Genomic DNA, 17,735 nt, shown 5'->3' on the forward strand with positions numbered 1-17,735 from the left:
ATTGCCCTTGGCTGTTCAGGTTAAATGATTGAAGCGGGAAATTCAAATGTTCACTCGGATCTAAATTATGTTGTTTTACTTTGATCTAAATTATGTTTTACTTTGAAATAGAAAACAAAATGTAAATATACATGTAACAATTAAAGGATTGTTAGATTGCATTTATTGGAGATATAAATACGGGCACTGTTCTATTTGTCTCCCAGATTGTATCTATATCTCCAGTAAATGCGGGCGGTATGAATATTTATCAAGACATGTATCGTATTTTCGACAAAATCGTATTTTGTATGAAGTGAATAAACATGTATGAAGTGAATAAACATTAGAATGTTTTTAAATTAGTATCACTGAAAAAAAAACCTTATGAAATAAATCGATATTCATATACATGAATAAACTTCGAAAACGAGATGTGTTTTTTTTTATGATTTTTACCGACTGAATGTTAAATAATTTCAATACCACATGAACACATATATACATCCAGCGCGGGTGAGGCACGGGATACACGTACATATATAGTAAACGTACGCGTCTCAGAGACCGTGATCAACCCAGGTAAACAAGATGGCGAACATCGACGTGGAAGATGAAAATATACTGACTTCCATGTTTAAAGATTCGTTCCCAGGTAAAGAGTGACATTCCTTTGATGGAAGTATTCGCTTTAAAAGTAATTCTTTTCGGTCGGCTCTCAATATTTCCCTGGAAACACAAAGGTCACAACCAAAATCCCGTTCAAAATGAGCTCCCTATCGTTATCAGCTGGTTATATATAATTACTGTACACTACAGTAGGCCGTTTTCGATTATACGGTTTGGCTGGTTGGACCTAGTTGTTCGTTTATTAATTAACGACGGAACTGGTGACTTTACATTGTTTTCAGACGAGCCTTGGCAAAGCCCTCACAGGCCTGTATCAAAAACTGCAGGCCCGTCAGGATTTATACTTGAAATAATTACTTTAACCAACGGTCGAACCGGTTGTTCCGAATAAACAAAAACGGCCTAGGCTTTGTCAAGTGTGTTTTTCGTTACTAGGTCCAGTATAGATAACACTATTTACAATCTTTTGGATCTACTCTGGATACATGCTGCATATACAACCAAACCATAATTATTTGGCCACGATAAAATATATGCAGTACTGTACCCAATTGCAATATGCCCAAGGATTTGAAGTTATAAGGATTCTTCTTCCTTCTATTTCCTCCAAAATAAAGGACAGACTCAAAAGTTTGAGCGCATTTGTCCCTTTATACAACTAAACACCACACGAGACACCTTTGACCTATGAACTGGGAGTAAAAACAATTTTTCTCAACAAATACTTTTCTTATCGAGTCAAATGAAACACCAAATTGCAATGCAATCTGAGATACTCTGGCCCTGACACCAGACTCGAATATTATGACAGATAGATGTCTGGTGTAGGGTCATGAGCACACTACTACATGAAAAGGTGGAACTCGTTGAAACTGTTTGGTATCGAGCTAGGTCACTTCCTAATCAGATTGCTTACAAATATAATCGCCGAGAATCACCACTTACCTTGGTCTTTTCAACAAATAAATAATTTATCTTCTCATGGCCGGAGTATCTTGGGCTAATTGCAATGTAAAGCTTAATCAATTTCACAACATCTAATCTTTGCATTAAGGATGGAAGATTTTAAAGAAGTGTCGTAATTTTTCATTAAAAGATAACTTTTTCATGTACAATGGAATGACTGCCCGCTTCAGAAAGTGAGATGGTAACCCTCTCACCCGCAACCTATATCAAGGGTTGCGTCATCGGATATCAAACGAAAATCAATACGCAAACACAAAAGCACTTGTGACGTAATCGTCCAAAACCCCAGTGACTTATCCTTGTTATCTACTTCCCTGAGTATGCCTAATAACTTACATATACTTATATGTAATTTACATGATCTTCCTGAGAGATAAGTGAAGTAGAGTTTGGTACATTCACAGTATTTTTATGGTGTTCGAATCGACAACTTCCGAACACTAGTCAGATGCTCAATCGATTGATCTTCATATACATAGTCGCTGATAGCACTTGAAGACACATGATTGAGACCCTGTACCACATGCACCACCTTAAGATTTTTTGTAGTGGCCGTCCAGACAGAGGAATTGTGATCATACCATGGTCAGGACTTTAGAAAACTAGTACTATTAGCTATATATTTTATATTGCTAGTTACGATTAGATGACCTACCGATTGTGTATAATTTGTACTGGAATTTGAGTTGGAATTTAAACCAGTTCACAAGTATATCATTTTTATACTGAATCACAAAACAAATTTAGCATCATTGTTTTATAGTTGCTATTTAATGGTATACTTTCTTGTTTTTGTATACAGAAAGCTGGAATGACAATCCTGAATTTGTGCAGTACTTATCTGAACTGAGCTCGTATGGAGTTGACAAATTAGGTATGTATGATGATGGACTATCAAATTAATCACTCATGTAATATATCTACTTGTACCGGTATGTATATATAAAGCAAATTTTTAATACAGATATATAGTGCTGTCTTTTTGGATGAATAACGTTCATTCTAATTCTACTTGATATGTTTCAGCTCAAGAACCAGATCGTTTGTCTGAGGCAAAATCACAGATTCTACAAGAAACTCAACACTTGGCATTCCAACACTACAAAACATTTATCCAAACAGCAGAGTGTTCACGGGAAATATTTGAAGATGTAAGTTTATCACCAGATATAAAAATGTATACATCATGGTGAATTACAAAAATTAATGTAAACAAGAAATTGTCTTTTAGTTTAGATTTCGAATTACCTTTGACAATAGTCAAGAAAGGCAAAACTAAATGAATGATTTTCTGAACTGTTTAATAGTCATTTATTATTTACCTGTTTATATGATGTTAATCAAATCCGATTAAACTGAAACTTGGTTAAGTTACATTCTCTTTGGATCATTCACAATACAAGAACAAAAACCGAGTACAGCTGTAATTTGTAGCTCTTCTTTTAAACTTTTAAAAAGTTTGTCTTATAAACCTGATCTGCTAATTGACAGCTTTAAGGTGAAATGAATGATTTACTTTTAAAAAACATGCGATATGTTCAAAGATGAATGTCAGGATGCTTGTTTTGACAAATTTTTTGATTTCGCATTTCAGGATTTTTAAAAAAGAAATTCAGATTTGTTCATTTTTTATTTCAGTTTCAAATCATAGAAAAACATGTCGGAGACATGCTACACAAACTTCCAGACTTTTCAGAAGAATGTGAAAAAGTGATGAAGCAAGCGGAGGACATCAATGCCAGGTAAAGGCTTAATAGATAACCATATGCTATTAGTGTTATGGTAATTAAGGGTGTGTGAGGGGTGAATAAGTGATAAAACACACTTGGTATTTATAATTGTGATGATATACATTAAATAAATTTTATTTTTGATACTCAAAAGTGGTGGTCTAAAAAGATTTTCAGTTGGAATGGTAAACAAGATGCATACTGGTAGTTAACATTTTAGTAGCTCTATTGAGATAATTTATTTAAAATCAAAAGATTTAATGATTGTTTTTTATGATAATTCTATTTTCTTAAAAAAAAAAAATGAGAACTTAAACTTAATCTCATTTATATTATGTTCTTGACTCCCTTTGATAGCCGGCGGATGAACACACTGACCCTGCAGCGTCACACACAGTTACTGGAGATCCTGGAGATGCCCCAGTTAATGGACACCTGTGTGAGGAACAGTTACTACGAGGAGGCATTAGAACTGGCTGCACATGTCAAACGTCTCGAGAAGAAGCATGCCAACATTCCAGTGATAGCTGTACGTATGTTATTATGCTTAAAGACTGCCATAACAACACCTTCTAAAAAACAGATTGTTTAAAAGCTAAATCCATCAATTAAGTTAATTTATTTTACTATTAAATAAGTTAAATCAATTTAATTCCACTATGAATTTAGATCACCAAAACTCCAAGTATGTCAATTTAAATTACTATAATATTCAGATCATTGTAGATGTAGCTATAGGAGAAAATAAACATATGAATGCTTTGTATACAAAATTCTGTTTTCAGAACATTGTGGCCGAGGTCAAAAACTCTGCTCAGTTGATGTTGAACCAGTTGATCCAGCAATTGAGAACAAATGTCCAACTCCCGGCCTGTCTCCGCGTCATCGGTTATCTCCGCAGGATGGATGTCTTCACCGAAGCTGAGCTCCGTATAAAGTTCCTTCAGGTACTGTGGTCTTATAAAAATAATCAGTTTTGTCATGATCTTATTTAGAAGGAATTCCTTTTACATTAGTTTTATCAATATAATGAACCATGTGCATTGCAAACCTTAATAAATTTAGTATTTCTATGATAATTTCCATAAAGAGAATAAGGCTGTTTGTTAATGAGAAAATACATACCATTACATTTGTTTTATATAGTAAAAATAAAAAATGAGTGAAGATTATTTCATTGAATTTATCGGTATGACAAACTTTTACATGAGTGGTTTACTTCATGAGTATAAATGAAAATTAACTACGAGCACAAGAATTTGTACAATATATTCTGATTGTATTAGTCTAAGATTAGAAAGTCTTTTATTAATTAATGGATATCCAATTGTAAAGGAATGCCTTCTATCAATGTTCTGATGTTAAATATTAGGTGTAGTGACCACAATTAAATGTTTTCTCTGTTGCAGGCTCGAGATTCTTGGTTCCAGGGGATATTAGACGCCATACCAAAGGATGATCGTAAGTGAACACCAAAATCAATTGTATTATACCCTTAAGAAAATGTCATGACATTCTCTGTTCTTTTAACTCAGCTTGACTGAAGCAAAGGTTTCTAAATTGTAGTCTATTTATTAAAGATTACTTAGCTGAAATACTCAGTTTTTCAACTTTTAATTACTGGAAATTTTGTTGATTTTAAGCCAGAATGCAGAACCTTGCCAGAATGTAGAGGTAATATTATGAAAGTTGTTTTTATTGGAGTTTCAAGCATAAGCAGTTTGATTAATACATTTTTACTTGTATAACCTTTTTACATTGCAGCCATGTATAACCTTTTTACATTGCAGCCATGTATAACCTTTTTACATTGCAGCCATGTATAACCTTTTTACATTGCAGCCATGTATACTGGTAACCTTTTTAAATTTCAGCCTATGTCCATATTACGAAGACAATAGAAGCGAGTCGTGTCCATCTTTTTGACATCATCACTCAATATCGTGCCATCTTCTCCGATGAGGATCCAATTCTGTCTACCAATAAAGAAGAGAGCGTAAATGAATCTGCACTATTCCATGGATGGGTTGTACAGAAGGTACTTTCTGTGTAGACTCATGATCAGCAAACAAATCAAGAAATAATTTAAAGTTTCCTTACTTTGATATTCTTTTTTTCATATTTGCTTTAATTTATTGTGATTACCCTGTCTGGGCCCAGTTTCATCAACATCCCTTAACTAAAATTTCACCATAGAAAAGCGTTACAGAAGTTAGGGAAAATCTTAGGATAAAGAGCCTTCCTTAGAATCTGTAATGCTTTCCTTTGGAGAATTTTAAGTTAAGGAATTCAAATGAATCTTAAAATCTTATCTCACCACTTCAACATCTATAGAAAGCCTATCTTTTATAAAATGAAATCTGTTAAAAATAGTCCACATACATATTTATAAACATTATTATCATTTGGGTTTCTTTTGAGTGAATGTATATGTTTGATGTTACATCTATCAGGTGTCCCAGTTTCTGTCCATCCTTGAGACAAACCTACAGCAGGGTGTAGGAGGTCGTCTTGACTCCATTCTCGGTCAGTGTATGTACTTTGGGCTCTCCTTCAGTCGTGTTGGGGCTGACTTCCGCGGACTCTTGGCACCTATTTTCCAGAGAGCTGCTCTCCAGGGGTTTAAACTAACTCTGGCAGAATCTCTCCAAAGGTACTTATAGGAAACATTATATAATATGACTTTGTGAAAAATAACATACTCATCTTAAATAAGTGTATTATTACATAAGTAAAAGATAATTTAAAAGCTTTCTAGACTAATGATAAGTTCTAAGCTACCGAAGGATAGGTTTGCAATATGAAACTGCAGATTGATAAACTTCAGAATTTTAGTGTTTCCCTTGTCTGTTATATCTTGTTATGATTTCATATTTCATATTTAGTTCATACTTTTCAAGCTTTGATCATTTTTATTACAGATTTGAGGGAAACATGCAATCATACAATTTACTACAAGTGACTTCTACTGTAGGTAGTTTGTCATACAGTACAGGAACACAGGTACGTTTGTCCTTCCCTCTATCATAATGTCTAAAGTGATGACCATGTACCATGATAATGCTTTATTTTGGCCAAATAGACTTTGTTATTCCATTTGAAATATCTATTCTCCCGTTCCCATACTGTAATGATGTTCTTCTGCCTTTTGTTTTCCGTTGTAGTATAAAATCTTATCATTTCTTTCTTCTCTATTGAACTTGTGTTTGTGTATTTTAGTCAGGACAGATGTTTCCCCCCGCTATCCTCCTGGATTACTATCCCCTGGCCGCGTACTGTAACGACGTGCTCTCTGCCTTTAATGAACTACGTCTGTGCTCTCCTATATCTCTGGCTTGTAGTATTGCTGAGGTCCTCCAGGAATCACTGCTTCAGATTAGCCGCATCACATTGGCTTATTACAGGTTTGTATCAATTACTGTTCTACAATGTTTATAAATCTGAAATCTAATCCTTACTCCTGTAATGAAGAATTTCTTTATAAACACAAAAATAAAACTAGAGTTATCTCCCATTGATCACTGTTATTAATTGGCTGCATATGAATCTTGTTTGGCTTTAGTTAAATAATAAACACAATAAACTTTTTACTGTCATAGGTATGGTACAGCTTACAGTATTTCATTCCAAAATGGAAATTTCTTATTGTCAAACAGCAATTATAAAATGATTTTAAAAGTGCTGTAATTGAGCTATGTTTACTTTATACAGAGCTGAGGAGTCGACATTTGACCCGAGAGAAAAAGACCATTTTTGTCAATTTTGTCAAGTGTATGCCACTGATCTGCTGCCCTACCTCAACAAATGTCTGCAACAGTTATTCCCCCCTGCCACACTAGCCCAGATACTAGGTGTCACCCTGACTGACCTTAACAAAATGGTAAGTTTTGTGTGGGTCTTTTCTCAGTAATGTTATACCATATTTTATAAAGTGAGTTTGTTTGATTTCACTTTCTTAAGTTCAATGCCCTATGGAATTCTTTGCTTCAATCTCTCTTTTTGTCTTTCTGTCAGTCATAAATAATTGAGATATTAATTAACCTACCTGGTATCTAAAAGTAAATAGGTAGATTCTCCAGTGTGGTGAGATGATTTTAGACAAATTAAGAACAAAAAGAAAAATAACTGGTCATAGATACTTTGTTTTTATTTTGAGTGGAAATATACCTATTTATTTAGAAAACGATGTAATACCATTCTTTTTAAAAGTTTTATTGCATAAATGTAAAAATACATATAAAAAAATCTTTGAGAACCAGTTTTATGATAAATGTGTTCCAAAACTTTCCTAAAACAACTTCGTTTGTTTTGAAATCATTGATATTTAGTGTATGATGTTGTTACCATCGTTTCAGGGACGATTGGGACTGGTAGATATTTTGGCAGTCCTCGACCCAATTTCCCACCTCCTGCCACAGAAGGAAGAACCAGTTCCTGACCAATCGGATATCAGTGTCTCTCCTGCTATCCAACCAACTGTCAGTAGTGTAACACAAAGTAACAAATCAGACTCTGCCAGTCTTACAGACCAATCAGAACCAACAAATGTTACAAAAACTGACCAATCAGATTCGTCAATAATACCACCTGACCAGAGCAAATCTGAGGTGAATAATACTGCAAACCTTACTGACCAATCTGGACCCGTGTCAGATGATAAGAAGGACCCAGTTGACCAATCAGATTCTAGTTTACTTGGTGACATGAATGATATGAACATTAAGGAAACTTCACCCAAAGTAACATTTACAACAGGAGAGAGTGATGACAATGATGACACCACCCCCACTGATCCAACAAGTGATCAGGCTAGTTCTGTATTAGATTCAGTGGGGAAAAAGAATGACTGAGCTTTTGTTTTCTACTTTGTTTTGTTATTATTTTAATTGGGGTAGTGCTTATTTATATGGTTTTAATATATCATGTATGGACTTTATGAATTAATAAATTGCCGTGTCACATTAATCCATGTTTTGACTTTATATGCGAGGGTGGTGGACTGTCTTCTAGGATTATCTCCCCTAGATCAGTGTGAACCATGCCTCAGTCCTGAGGTGGACTTGGACACTTATCAAGCATCACAGCTTACACAATTAAAACACTGATCTATTTCAATTTTCTCTGTATGTTTTAATTAATGTTTACAACCACTACCCATTTACTTAGGGTTTGATATAAGTTTGAGGCAAATGTTGTCATGTCTTGGTAGAAGTCCAAAGGTGTTTGATATAAGTTTGAGGCAAATGTTGTCATGTCTTGGTAGTACCCATTTACTTAGGGTTTAATAAAATGTTTGAGGCAAATGTTGTCATGTCTTGGTAGTACCCATTTACTTAGGGTTTAATATAAGTTTGATGGCAAATGTTTGTCATGTCTTGTAGTACCCATTTACTTAGGGTTTGATATAAGTTTGAGGCAAATGTTGTCATGTCTTGGTAGTACCCATTTACTTAGGGTTTGATATAAGTTTGAGGCAAATGTTGTCATGTCTTGGTAGTACCCATTTACTTAGGGTTTGATATAAGTTTGAGGCAAATGTTGTCATGTCTTGGTAGTACCCATTTACTTAGGGTTTGATATAAGTTTGAGGCAAATGTTGTCATGTCTTTGGTAGTACCCATTTACTTAGGGTTTGATATAAGTTTGAGGCAAATGTTGTCATGTCTTGGTAGTACCACATTTACTTAGGGTTTGATATAAGTTTGAGGCAAATGTTGTCATGTCTTGGTAGTACCCATTTACTTAGGGTTTGATATAAGTTTGAGGCAAATGTTGTCATGTCTTGGTAGTACCCATTTACTTAGGGTTTGATATAAGTTTGAGGCAAATGTTGTCATGTCTTGGTAGTACCCATTTACTTAGGGTTTAATATAAGTTTGAGGCAAATGTTGTCATGTCTTGGTAGTACCCATTTACTTAGGGTTTAATATAAGTTTGAGGCAAATGTTGTCATGTCTTGGTAGTACCCATTTACTTAGGGTTTTGATATAAGTTTGAGGCAAATGTTGTCATGTCTTGGTAGTACCCATTTACTTAGGGTTGATATAAGTTTGAGGCAAATGTTGTCATTTAGTACCATTTACTTAGGGTTTGATATAAGTTTGAGGCAAATGTTGTCATGTCTTGGTAGAAGTCCAAAGGGGATCTTTTCAGGAATCATGTTTGCTTTCTCTACCAGCTAAACGGACACACATTTCAAATTTTGGATGTCAAATTGCTCTGTTCTCTTAACAATTGTGTTGCCAAAATGCATTGACTTTTTAGTCACTTTTTTCAAATAGAAGACAAAGGATTATTATGTATGACTTTTCTGCCTCAAATCAATCAGGTTTTAAAAACCTGTTGTTTATTGATTAAAAACTGTTGATTTGTTTTTTATAATAGCGAGTATATCATGATACAATGGTAATTTTTTATCATTGCAGCTGCATTCTAAACATGCATAAATTATGAAAATATGGAATTTTTTTCAATTTTGGCAGTTTTGTATCTAGAAACCATAGAGTCAATCCTTGAACAAATTATATATTTCTCCTAAGGATATGTGACGTGCCTACATTCAGTAAATAATAGGTTTGTTCAAGGTTGTGCTCTATTGTTACTTTTGACAAAAATTTAAGATAGGCAAAAAAAATCAAACTTTTCAAATTGTTTAATTAATGCATATTTAGTTGGATGTCATACCAATTAATCTGCAAAATTGGAAAACTAGCATGACAATTAAATCTAGGATGTGCTAAATGTTTCAAATTCAACATCTTAATGTCATAACACCTAGTTAAAGGCTCAAACCATACCTAGTCATTTGAAATACTGATTTGATAAAGTTAGAAAATTTTGAAGAAATAGATATGTTGTTAGTAAATAAATTATTACTATGTTCCAGTGGTTCATGCTTATCCACCATAGAAATTTTACATGCATCATAAACATTATTTGGAATTTTTTATGTACTAAATACGTTCATAAAAAAAACATTACCCTCCATATCCCAATGTTGAAGTGGTCATGGTTTACTTACAAACTACCCAAGCCTTTATAGTTGGATACAGTGTAAACTACGATTGACCACCAAAATGCTTCAAATTAAAACATGTACAGCATTATAGTTATATGAAAAAGTTTGAGTCAACGAAGTGTTTCTTTGCTGTCTTTAGCGACGTCAAAATTATCTTACCAGTACTTAAGTAAAGTGACATTGACATTTTTTGTGCGACATTTGGGCATTTAAAATGGTATTGTGGGGCACACAATCTGTAATATAATCGTAAAGTTCTTGTTTAAATCATCAGAGCAGGGAGCTATTTATAAAGTCGTTTGGTTATACATGTATAAAAATACAACTCCAATATATCTATACAATTTTCCAGTTAGATCTTCTATACAATTGATTTTAATTTAATGACAATTTTAGTCAAAAGCCAATAAAACAATACACATTATGTATCTACTGCTTTGACATTGTGTTCTGCCATCAGAGACAAAGTCTCACAGCTGGTTACTGACCGCCTGGCACCAGTCCAAATCAGCACGGATCTTTATGTGGTTTTGGCGGGAATATGTGCAGTTATCTGTCTTAATCTGGTTAACAAATGATAAATCAAAAGGCTTCGTATTACCATTTAAACTTTCGTAGGTGTACAATATGTAGATATACATCTATATGATGTGAATGTTTTCAATTTTGGGACAGAATTTAATTGCCCTATGAGAACTCTTTTTTTTTTTTGCAACAGAAATCATAAGATTTCAATATATATACACGTCATTTGCGCCAATATATTCCATTACCATCAATTATGTCAAATTATGTTGGTACATTATACTTGCTAAACATATATTACGTTAAAATTTCGATTTCTTTTCCATTTCCTAACCTTTGCTTTTGAAACATTTCATTTTTTCATTGAATATACACCACATTATCTTTAGCCGTCGTGAATTGCATTAGTACATATTGCGGTTCATATTGCCCTGCAGGCAGGACGTTAGAATTTTCGGGAATGGTTGTGGTACATTATTTTGTAGACTTTAAAGATATTCACAAACAGACAGGCCCAAGTTATTTCATCTCTAAAAATCGTCATCTATCAGTTTCAATTAACATATTAGTGATAACTTTGATATCTAATACAAGTAAAATAATTTTAGTTTAATTAAATATGAAAATAAATCTATAATAAACGCGTTGATATGTTTAAAGCTTATATGTATCTTCAGATTCTTCCACTGGACTTAATATTGAAATATCAATTTACTTCCAATGCCAAATTTTCATCACCAAGAAGTCGCAAATTAAGTTGCATTTTCATATGATGGAGATTAATTTAACTTAATACCTTTGCAAGGGTAGCTAAATAATTTGGCTGTTTACAATAGTAAATAATTTCATTTTCACAGTGATTTCCACAGTTTATAATGTGAGAATCATCGACTATATAAGAACAGAAATTATCATCTTTAACAATACTGTATGTATTCCTCAATAAGCTGTGAATGGTATTTAATATCTGTCACCAAAACTAAAATATATCGGTTGGTGAGAGAGGATTTCTTAGCAAAAAAGCCAACTTAAAAGTAATCAAAAATTTAAAAATTAAGTAATTTAAAAATCAATTTTTATTTTTCCAGTTTCTTAAAGAGGAACGTAAGAAATATTTGTGTGTGGAAGTTTGTCGATAATAGTTAAGGGGGTGGGTGTTAATTAAATCGAAAGAAAATTAGGAATTTTATGGGTTTTTTTTCTGCTTGTGTAATAACTGAAGTTTTCTTCTTGTTATCCTATCAATTAGTAATTCTAAATTGAGATTCAAATTTTGTATATGATGGTGAACCCGTCATTATTCTAACTACGCCTTTTTGTGCCCTTTCTAACTTGTCACAATCAATTGTTACTTCACAATGTTAAGCCCATCAATCGATCGATCATACATTATACCTGCGTCTGGAAATCATGGCTATATGATTTTATCATAAGTTGCAAATTTTAGTAAAATGAAGTAGAAAATCTTCCCATTATTATTACATACGACTTTGCCCTTGTACATGCTATACCAGGTAGTTTGTGGTTCTGATATATGCTTTATGACCTATGGATACTAACTATCAATGACATACAGACAATGGTACATCTTAAGGTTCTAATCCAATACCATTCTGATTACCCACACAATATAGAACAAAAGACATTTCTATTGTTTTAATTACAATATATCCGCTGTGTATATCAGGGCTATTGCTATCTTTATCAATCCTATTGTTAAAATAGAAAGACCGTGTCGATATTGTGAAAATTTAAGGCTAAAGTTTGTGGATTAATTTAATGTATTATGATTGGAATCAATAATTCTTGTTTGCACATGTAAGATGTACATTTAAAATGCTAACGGCGACTAAAACGGTTGTCAGTCGTTAGCCGATACATAGAGAACTAGTTTTTGGTACCATCATGTACAATGCCCTTATACTTCAGTGCGTTACAATGACAAACGATCGTTCTACAGTTAAAGAAACGTGTTCGATCTATAATTATCCTCGAATCGAAGGTCATTTCCTTTTATTAGATATCGAAGTTAGCATTGCGAATTTTCCTTTAGAAATTAATTTCTAATTCACATAGATTTTGCTTTCTTGTGTTACGTGTCATCTGAAAGACTTCTGAATTTCTGTATTTACATTGTACGGGGGAGGAGAACGATCTGGCGTCAATATCCTGCCCGTGGGTTACAATTTCACGGTCCTCTGGGGTACTGTACACTGTTACACGTTGTCATTGCGTCTTTTCTTCCGGAAACCAAACCGTTACATGCGGAATTACTGCTCAATGATTCTTTTTAGTTGCGCTAGCAACCTGTTAACGCAATCTGTTATATACGTAAAGAGTTTTTTTTTATAGTTATATTTCATTTCAAAGATAAATAGCATAGTATACCCTAGCCAATTTTGGAACGAACCTTTGTCCCCGCCTTTCGGGCCCCCGGGGATAAGCCTGATCATTTGAACAATTTTGAGTTCCCATCTCATAACGATGCTACCAGTCAAATTTGGTTGAATTCCGAGTAGCGGTTATGAAAAGAAGTTGATATTGTTGAAGGAGCCACAGTATAACATTTTAACTTTGCTCCTTCGAACTAGGTAATAAATACAGCTTTAGAAACAGGCACAGTTGAAGAAAATACAGAGCCCGGTAGATGAGGTCCTAATGATAAGTTATGGTGGTCATAACCAGATAGAAATGGTTGCTTTTGTTACAGTCGTTTTACAATGTTAAAAAGATTGATTCACAGAGTTTACACTTACACAATTCAGTTACGCCTTACATTGATCCTCAATATGTTAAACTTGGTACCGAATCGCTGGACAAATATAAACAGTAAAATGTCGATTGTTAGAATGCTTGGGGATTACCGGTATTGGAGATCAATGGAACGTTGTAAGTTCTTAATTATAGAGAAAGCCTTAATGGTTAAAGTGTAAGACAGAATGGGAGATTGCAATACAAATCAGTACCTTCATGTTAATTCAGTGATTGTAAAGAAGAAATGTAATAAATAACATAATTAATTAAAGATGCTCCACCGCCGACAAATGGTATTTTTTCACTATCAAAAACAGGAGAAGACGATTTAGCATTTTTCTTCAGTTACAAACATTGAAAAGCTTGAGCTTCTAATTCTACTTCAAATTAAAAAATATAAAAATAATTAATTGCATCCCGAAAAAATTCCGTTGCACTATATCCTATATGGAATGAAGTACTCATTGCGCATAAACCAACGGCAAAATAAATTATTTTTATATTTTTTTTATGTTAATTAGACATATATACACGATAATACACCAATTATTGTTCAAATAATGAATATCATTTATGCTCTATCGGCGGTGGAGCATCTAAAAAAAAAACTATAGGCGATGGGGCTGCAGTAGACAACCATCCCACAACAATACCATACGTTATACCTTACACTGGTTACACTGTTATTCCTTCTGTGAGTGCCAAAATTGTATTTCAAAGGTTAGACACGCCTGTCCATTGTCATTTACATTACGTGATTCTGTACCTTGCATAGACGACTAGTAAAACGAATCGTAATCAAGATTCACCAAACATCTATAATCATTGCCAATGAATGGAAACTTGATGTCTATGTAGCAATGTAATATCTTTAGTGAAGATATAAAATATAACTGCTCTTTCGCTGATTAACATGGTGTTGGTATGGAAAGAAACAAACCATCAATCAAAAGTCAAACTAAAATCTGGACAGATAACATTGGACATTTATAAAACCCCGCTCAATGCGCATTTTTCATATAGCTATGAACTGTAATTAAATAACAACAGCTCATGCTATATTTCTTTTATTTTAAAACATATTACGGATGTTATTTGTTATTGCCACTTAGGTCGAAGGCGAGATTAAGGATACACATTACTTTTTTGGCCTCCTCAAAATTTCCATATACCTCATCCTCTCTTTCTAGCTTAATTCTCGTTGGACCAATTTTGGGTTTCCAGATCTGTCCGCTGTAAGCGCAAACTTTGAACATAAGTGTGACGGTAAGTTAAGTAGCGAGGAATGGCATCAAATCAGTAGTTATGTTACCACGATACATATTATTAAAGACGATCTGGTTTGTGAATCAGCTATCTTAAAATATAGCAAAAATACGAATCTCTTTTTTAACGCGTACAGCATTGGCACATAGGTAATGATCGAGTATCTCATCTCGATATTACGTGTGACTTACCGGGCGTGTGGTGCACCTCTGCGTCAGTTTGGGGAATTAAACAATCAGGGAAAACATCTTATCAAGCGAAGTCTGTTTACGTTATTTATTTGTAAGAAATAAATCTGGGGATTTTAATTGTTATATGTGAAAGGAGAGTAATAGGTTTATTTCTCGCGACCTGAAGTTAATCAAGTTTACAGGAAAACTGCTGCCTGTTAAAAATCGCGTAGATATTGATAAAAGGGCGCTGATCATTCTTTTTCATTTAATCAGGATCGACTCATGATGGAAATACCTTCTGACATAAAGGCCTGATACTGTATAATGTATTTTTAAGACATATAGGGATTTAATTAATTTGATTGTTGGGAACTAATATAACTCTGATAACTCAATCTGTTGTTACATACCTGTCTTGTGATTTATGGCGTTATTGTTGTTTGTACTGATACTGTCGTGATAAAATACTCATGATAACCATGTATAGTAATCTACTACAGATAATTACATACCTGTATGTGTCAGCTGTTTGTGTTAATGTACTGTATGAGTACAGTACAATACCTCAGCAAATTGTGTTATACATTATTTTTTTAATTATACATAAAAATACAGGACAATGTTATCCTTGTTGTTTAAATACAGTCATTCTTGTATAATATTTATAAACTTGTATTCATCTCCTCTACACTCGTTCTTCTTACATTTTCGAGAGTTTTCGCAGAGATAAAACTTGTCCATGCAAATAACATTATGTATACTTAACTTTTGGTCAGGGCATTTGTTATATGATTTATTTTATATCTGTTTACGTGTATATTATATAATGTTTTTTGTCTTTTATTGTATATCATACTATTTATTTTACTTATTTTTATTGTTATATATATAATTGTTTTTTGTCTTTTATTTGTTTATGTTATATTATTTTATATTTTTATTGTTTATATACTTGTATATAATTTTTGTTTTATTCTAAAAAAGGGCTATTACGTGAAATATATGTTTTTTTATGTTTCTATACGCTTTATATATGACAGTGTTATTTGTTCGTAGGGTTTCTAAAGTAATAACAAACATATCGTTCTTAGTTTTTTGGTTGACCGATGTTTAGTGGTACGCCGAGCTGGTAAAGCATTCACATATTAAAATGTGTTCACCGCATTAAGTAATCTGTCAAGGATATGAAGTAGTAGCATATATATGTTTTTGATGTAATTTTGTGTTGTTTTTAAGAGTAATTTAACAAAATATAATAACATAAATTAGTTTTTTACACCCAGAATCATGTAATGTACTGCAGCAATCTTATGTACCTATTAATAGTACCCATTATTCTTTTAATCGATATACTTAATGCTTTGGGCACTTTAACATTTTAGATATTGGTAATGCAACTTAAACTTGCCGCCTAGGAACCTAAGTTGTTTATTTTTTTCTCATCAGAGTTTTTTTTTTTTATATTTAATTTTTTCAAAGTTTTTTTTTCCAAACCATTTTAACATATATTATAATATAACTAATACTAAATACTAACATAACATACATCATTGCTTTCTATAAACGCACTTACATATGCATGTAATTTTGTTTTAACATTGAGTAGTATTATTTTGAAATTATTTTATGATCACGACAAAAAAGGAGTACGACGATACAATGACTTAATTTGTTATTCTTTATTGTAACATTAGCAGTTCCTATTACTTTTCATTTCTCTCTTATAACAGTTATTGACCTACAACACAAAACCTCCATACAATGGACAGGACAAATATAGCAAACATACATACTCACTATTACTACTCAGACACAGGAGGGATCCAGCACGTGACAAACAAAAGACAAACAAAGAAGGAGTTGAAAAAGAGCTGGAGGAAAAAGAGGGTGGTGGATAAGACGCTTGACCCCTCCTTAAATAATTCTGAAACTTCTCAGGCAAATCTAAAATTTGTCTTGCAAATCTTTTTCTCATTCTACGGGATAATATATGGAAAACTGATATTTTGCTCATTACTACAATACGGACATTACCCAATATTTTTATTTAAAAATTTACTGTTCCCTACTTACACAATGTCTGTTTTTTCTATGGATTTGGGTTAAATTATACAACCTTTTAAAAATATTGATCCAAGGACATAAGCGTTTTGAATTTTAACATGAAAACTAGCCCAGATGACAAAGATGTTCACACATTTTTGCATATCGCATTTCATTGGTTGACAGCAGAGAATTATTTTTTTGGTTGGGCTTGTTTGGGGAACTAAGTGATGTTATCTTTTGTCTTTTATTGTCACTGTTTTCTTTTTACGATCTAATAACTGTCAATGTATCTAAATTAACAGGATTCTAATAATGCATCGGTAATCCTTGTATGTCTTTAACAACCCATTAAAACTAGGATGCCATGTCTAAGTCCTATATTTCTCTTTTTATACCAGTTTACTTAAGATAGTAGATCTATTTTATCGCTAATCTAATGCATTTCAAACTCTGCAGAGGTTAAAGTGAGGAATCAGGGTCTAAAATATTGGCAAATTAAATGGCAATGTATATCCTATCGTGGATTTTCATGGTACAATTCTAAGGTCATGAATTTCATATCAAGGTATGGGGTGCTTTTGATGAAGAATATACAGATAAATAAGTTTTTATCACATCAAATCCGCCCTGATTCCAGTGAAGAGAATA

General features: G+C 33.0%; 2 protein-coding genes across 13 annotated transcripts in view; one reads left to right on the forward strand and one right to left on the reverse strand.

The window, feature by feature from the left end:
* The window catches only part of LOC138317845 (contactin-1-like), a 60,207-nt gene that overhangs the window by 14,964 nt on the left and 27,508 nt on the right, over nucleotides 1–17,735 (reverse strand). The gene's annotated exons all lie outside the window — the stretch shown is intronic.
* Nucleotides 539–8,270, forward strand: LOC138317844 (conserved oligomeric Golgi complex subunit 8-like). Its single transcript, XM_069259771.1, has 13 exons — nucleotides 539–634; nucleotides 2,378–2,449; nucleotides 2,602–2,726; nucleotides 3,214–3,317; nucleotides 3,663–3,834; nucleotides 4,091–4,252; nucleotides 4,715–4,766; nucleotides 5,180–5,343; nucleotides 5,759–5,958; nucleotides 6,227–6,308; nucleotides 6,525–6,709; nucleotides 7,017–7,185; nucleotides 7,661–8,270. Exons 1-13 carry the CDS (start codon nucleotides 571–573, stop codon nucleotides 8,153–8,155), a joined length of 2,046 nt encoding a protein of 681 aa, XP_069115872.1. The 5' UTR covers nucleotides 539–570; the 3' UTR covers nucleotides 8,156–8,270.

The sequence above is a fragment of the Argopecten irradians genome, chromosome 3 (genome assembly GCF_041381155.1).
Source record: "Argopecten irradians isolate NY chromosome 3, Ai_NY, whole genome shotgun sequence".
Classification (NCBI taxonomy): domain Eukaryota; kingdom Metazoa; phylum Mollusca; class Bivalvia; order Pectinida; family Pectinidae; genus Argopecten; species Argopecten irradians.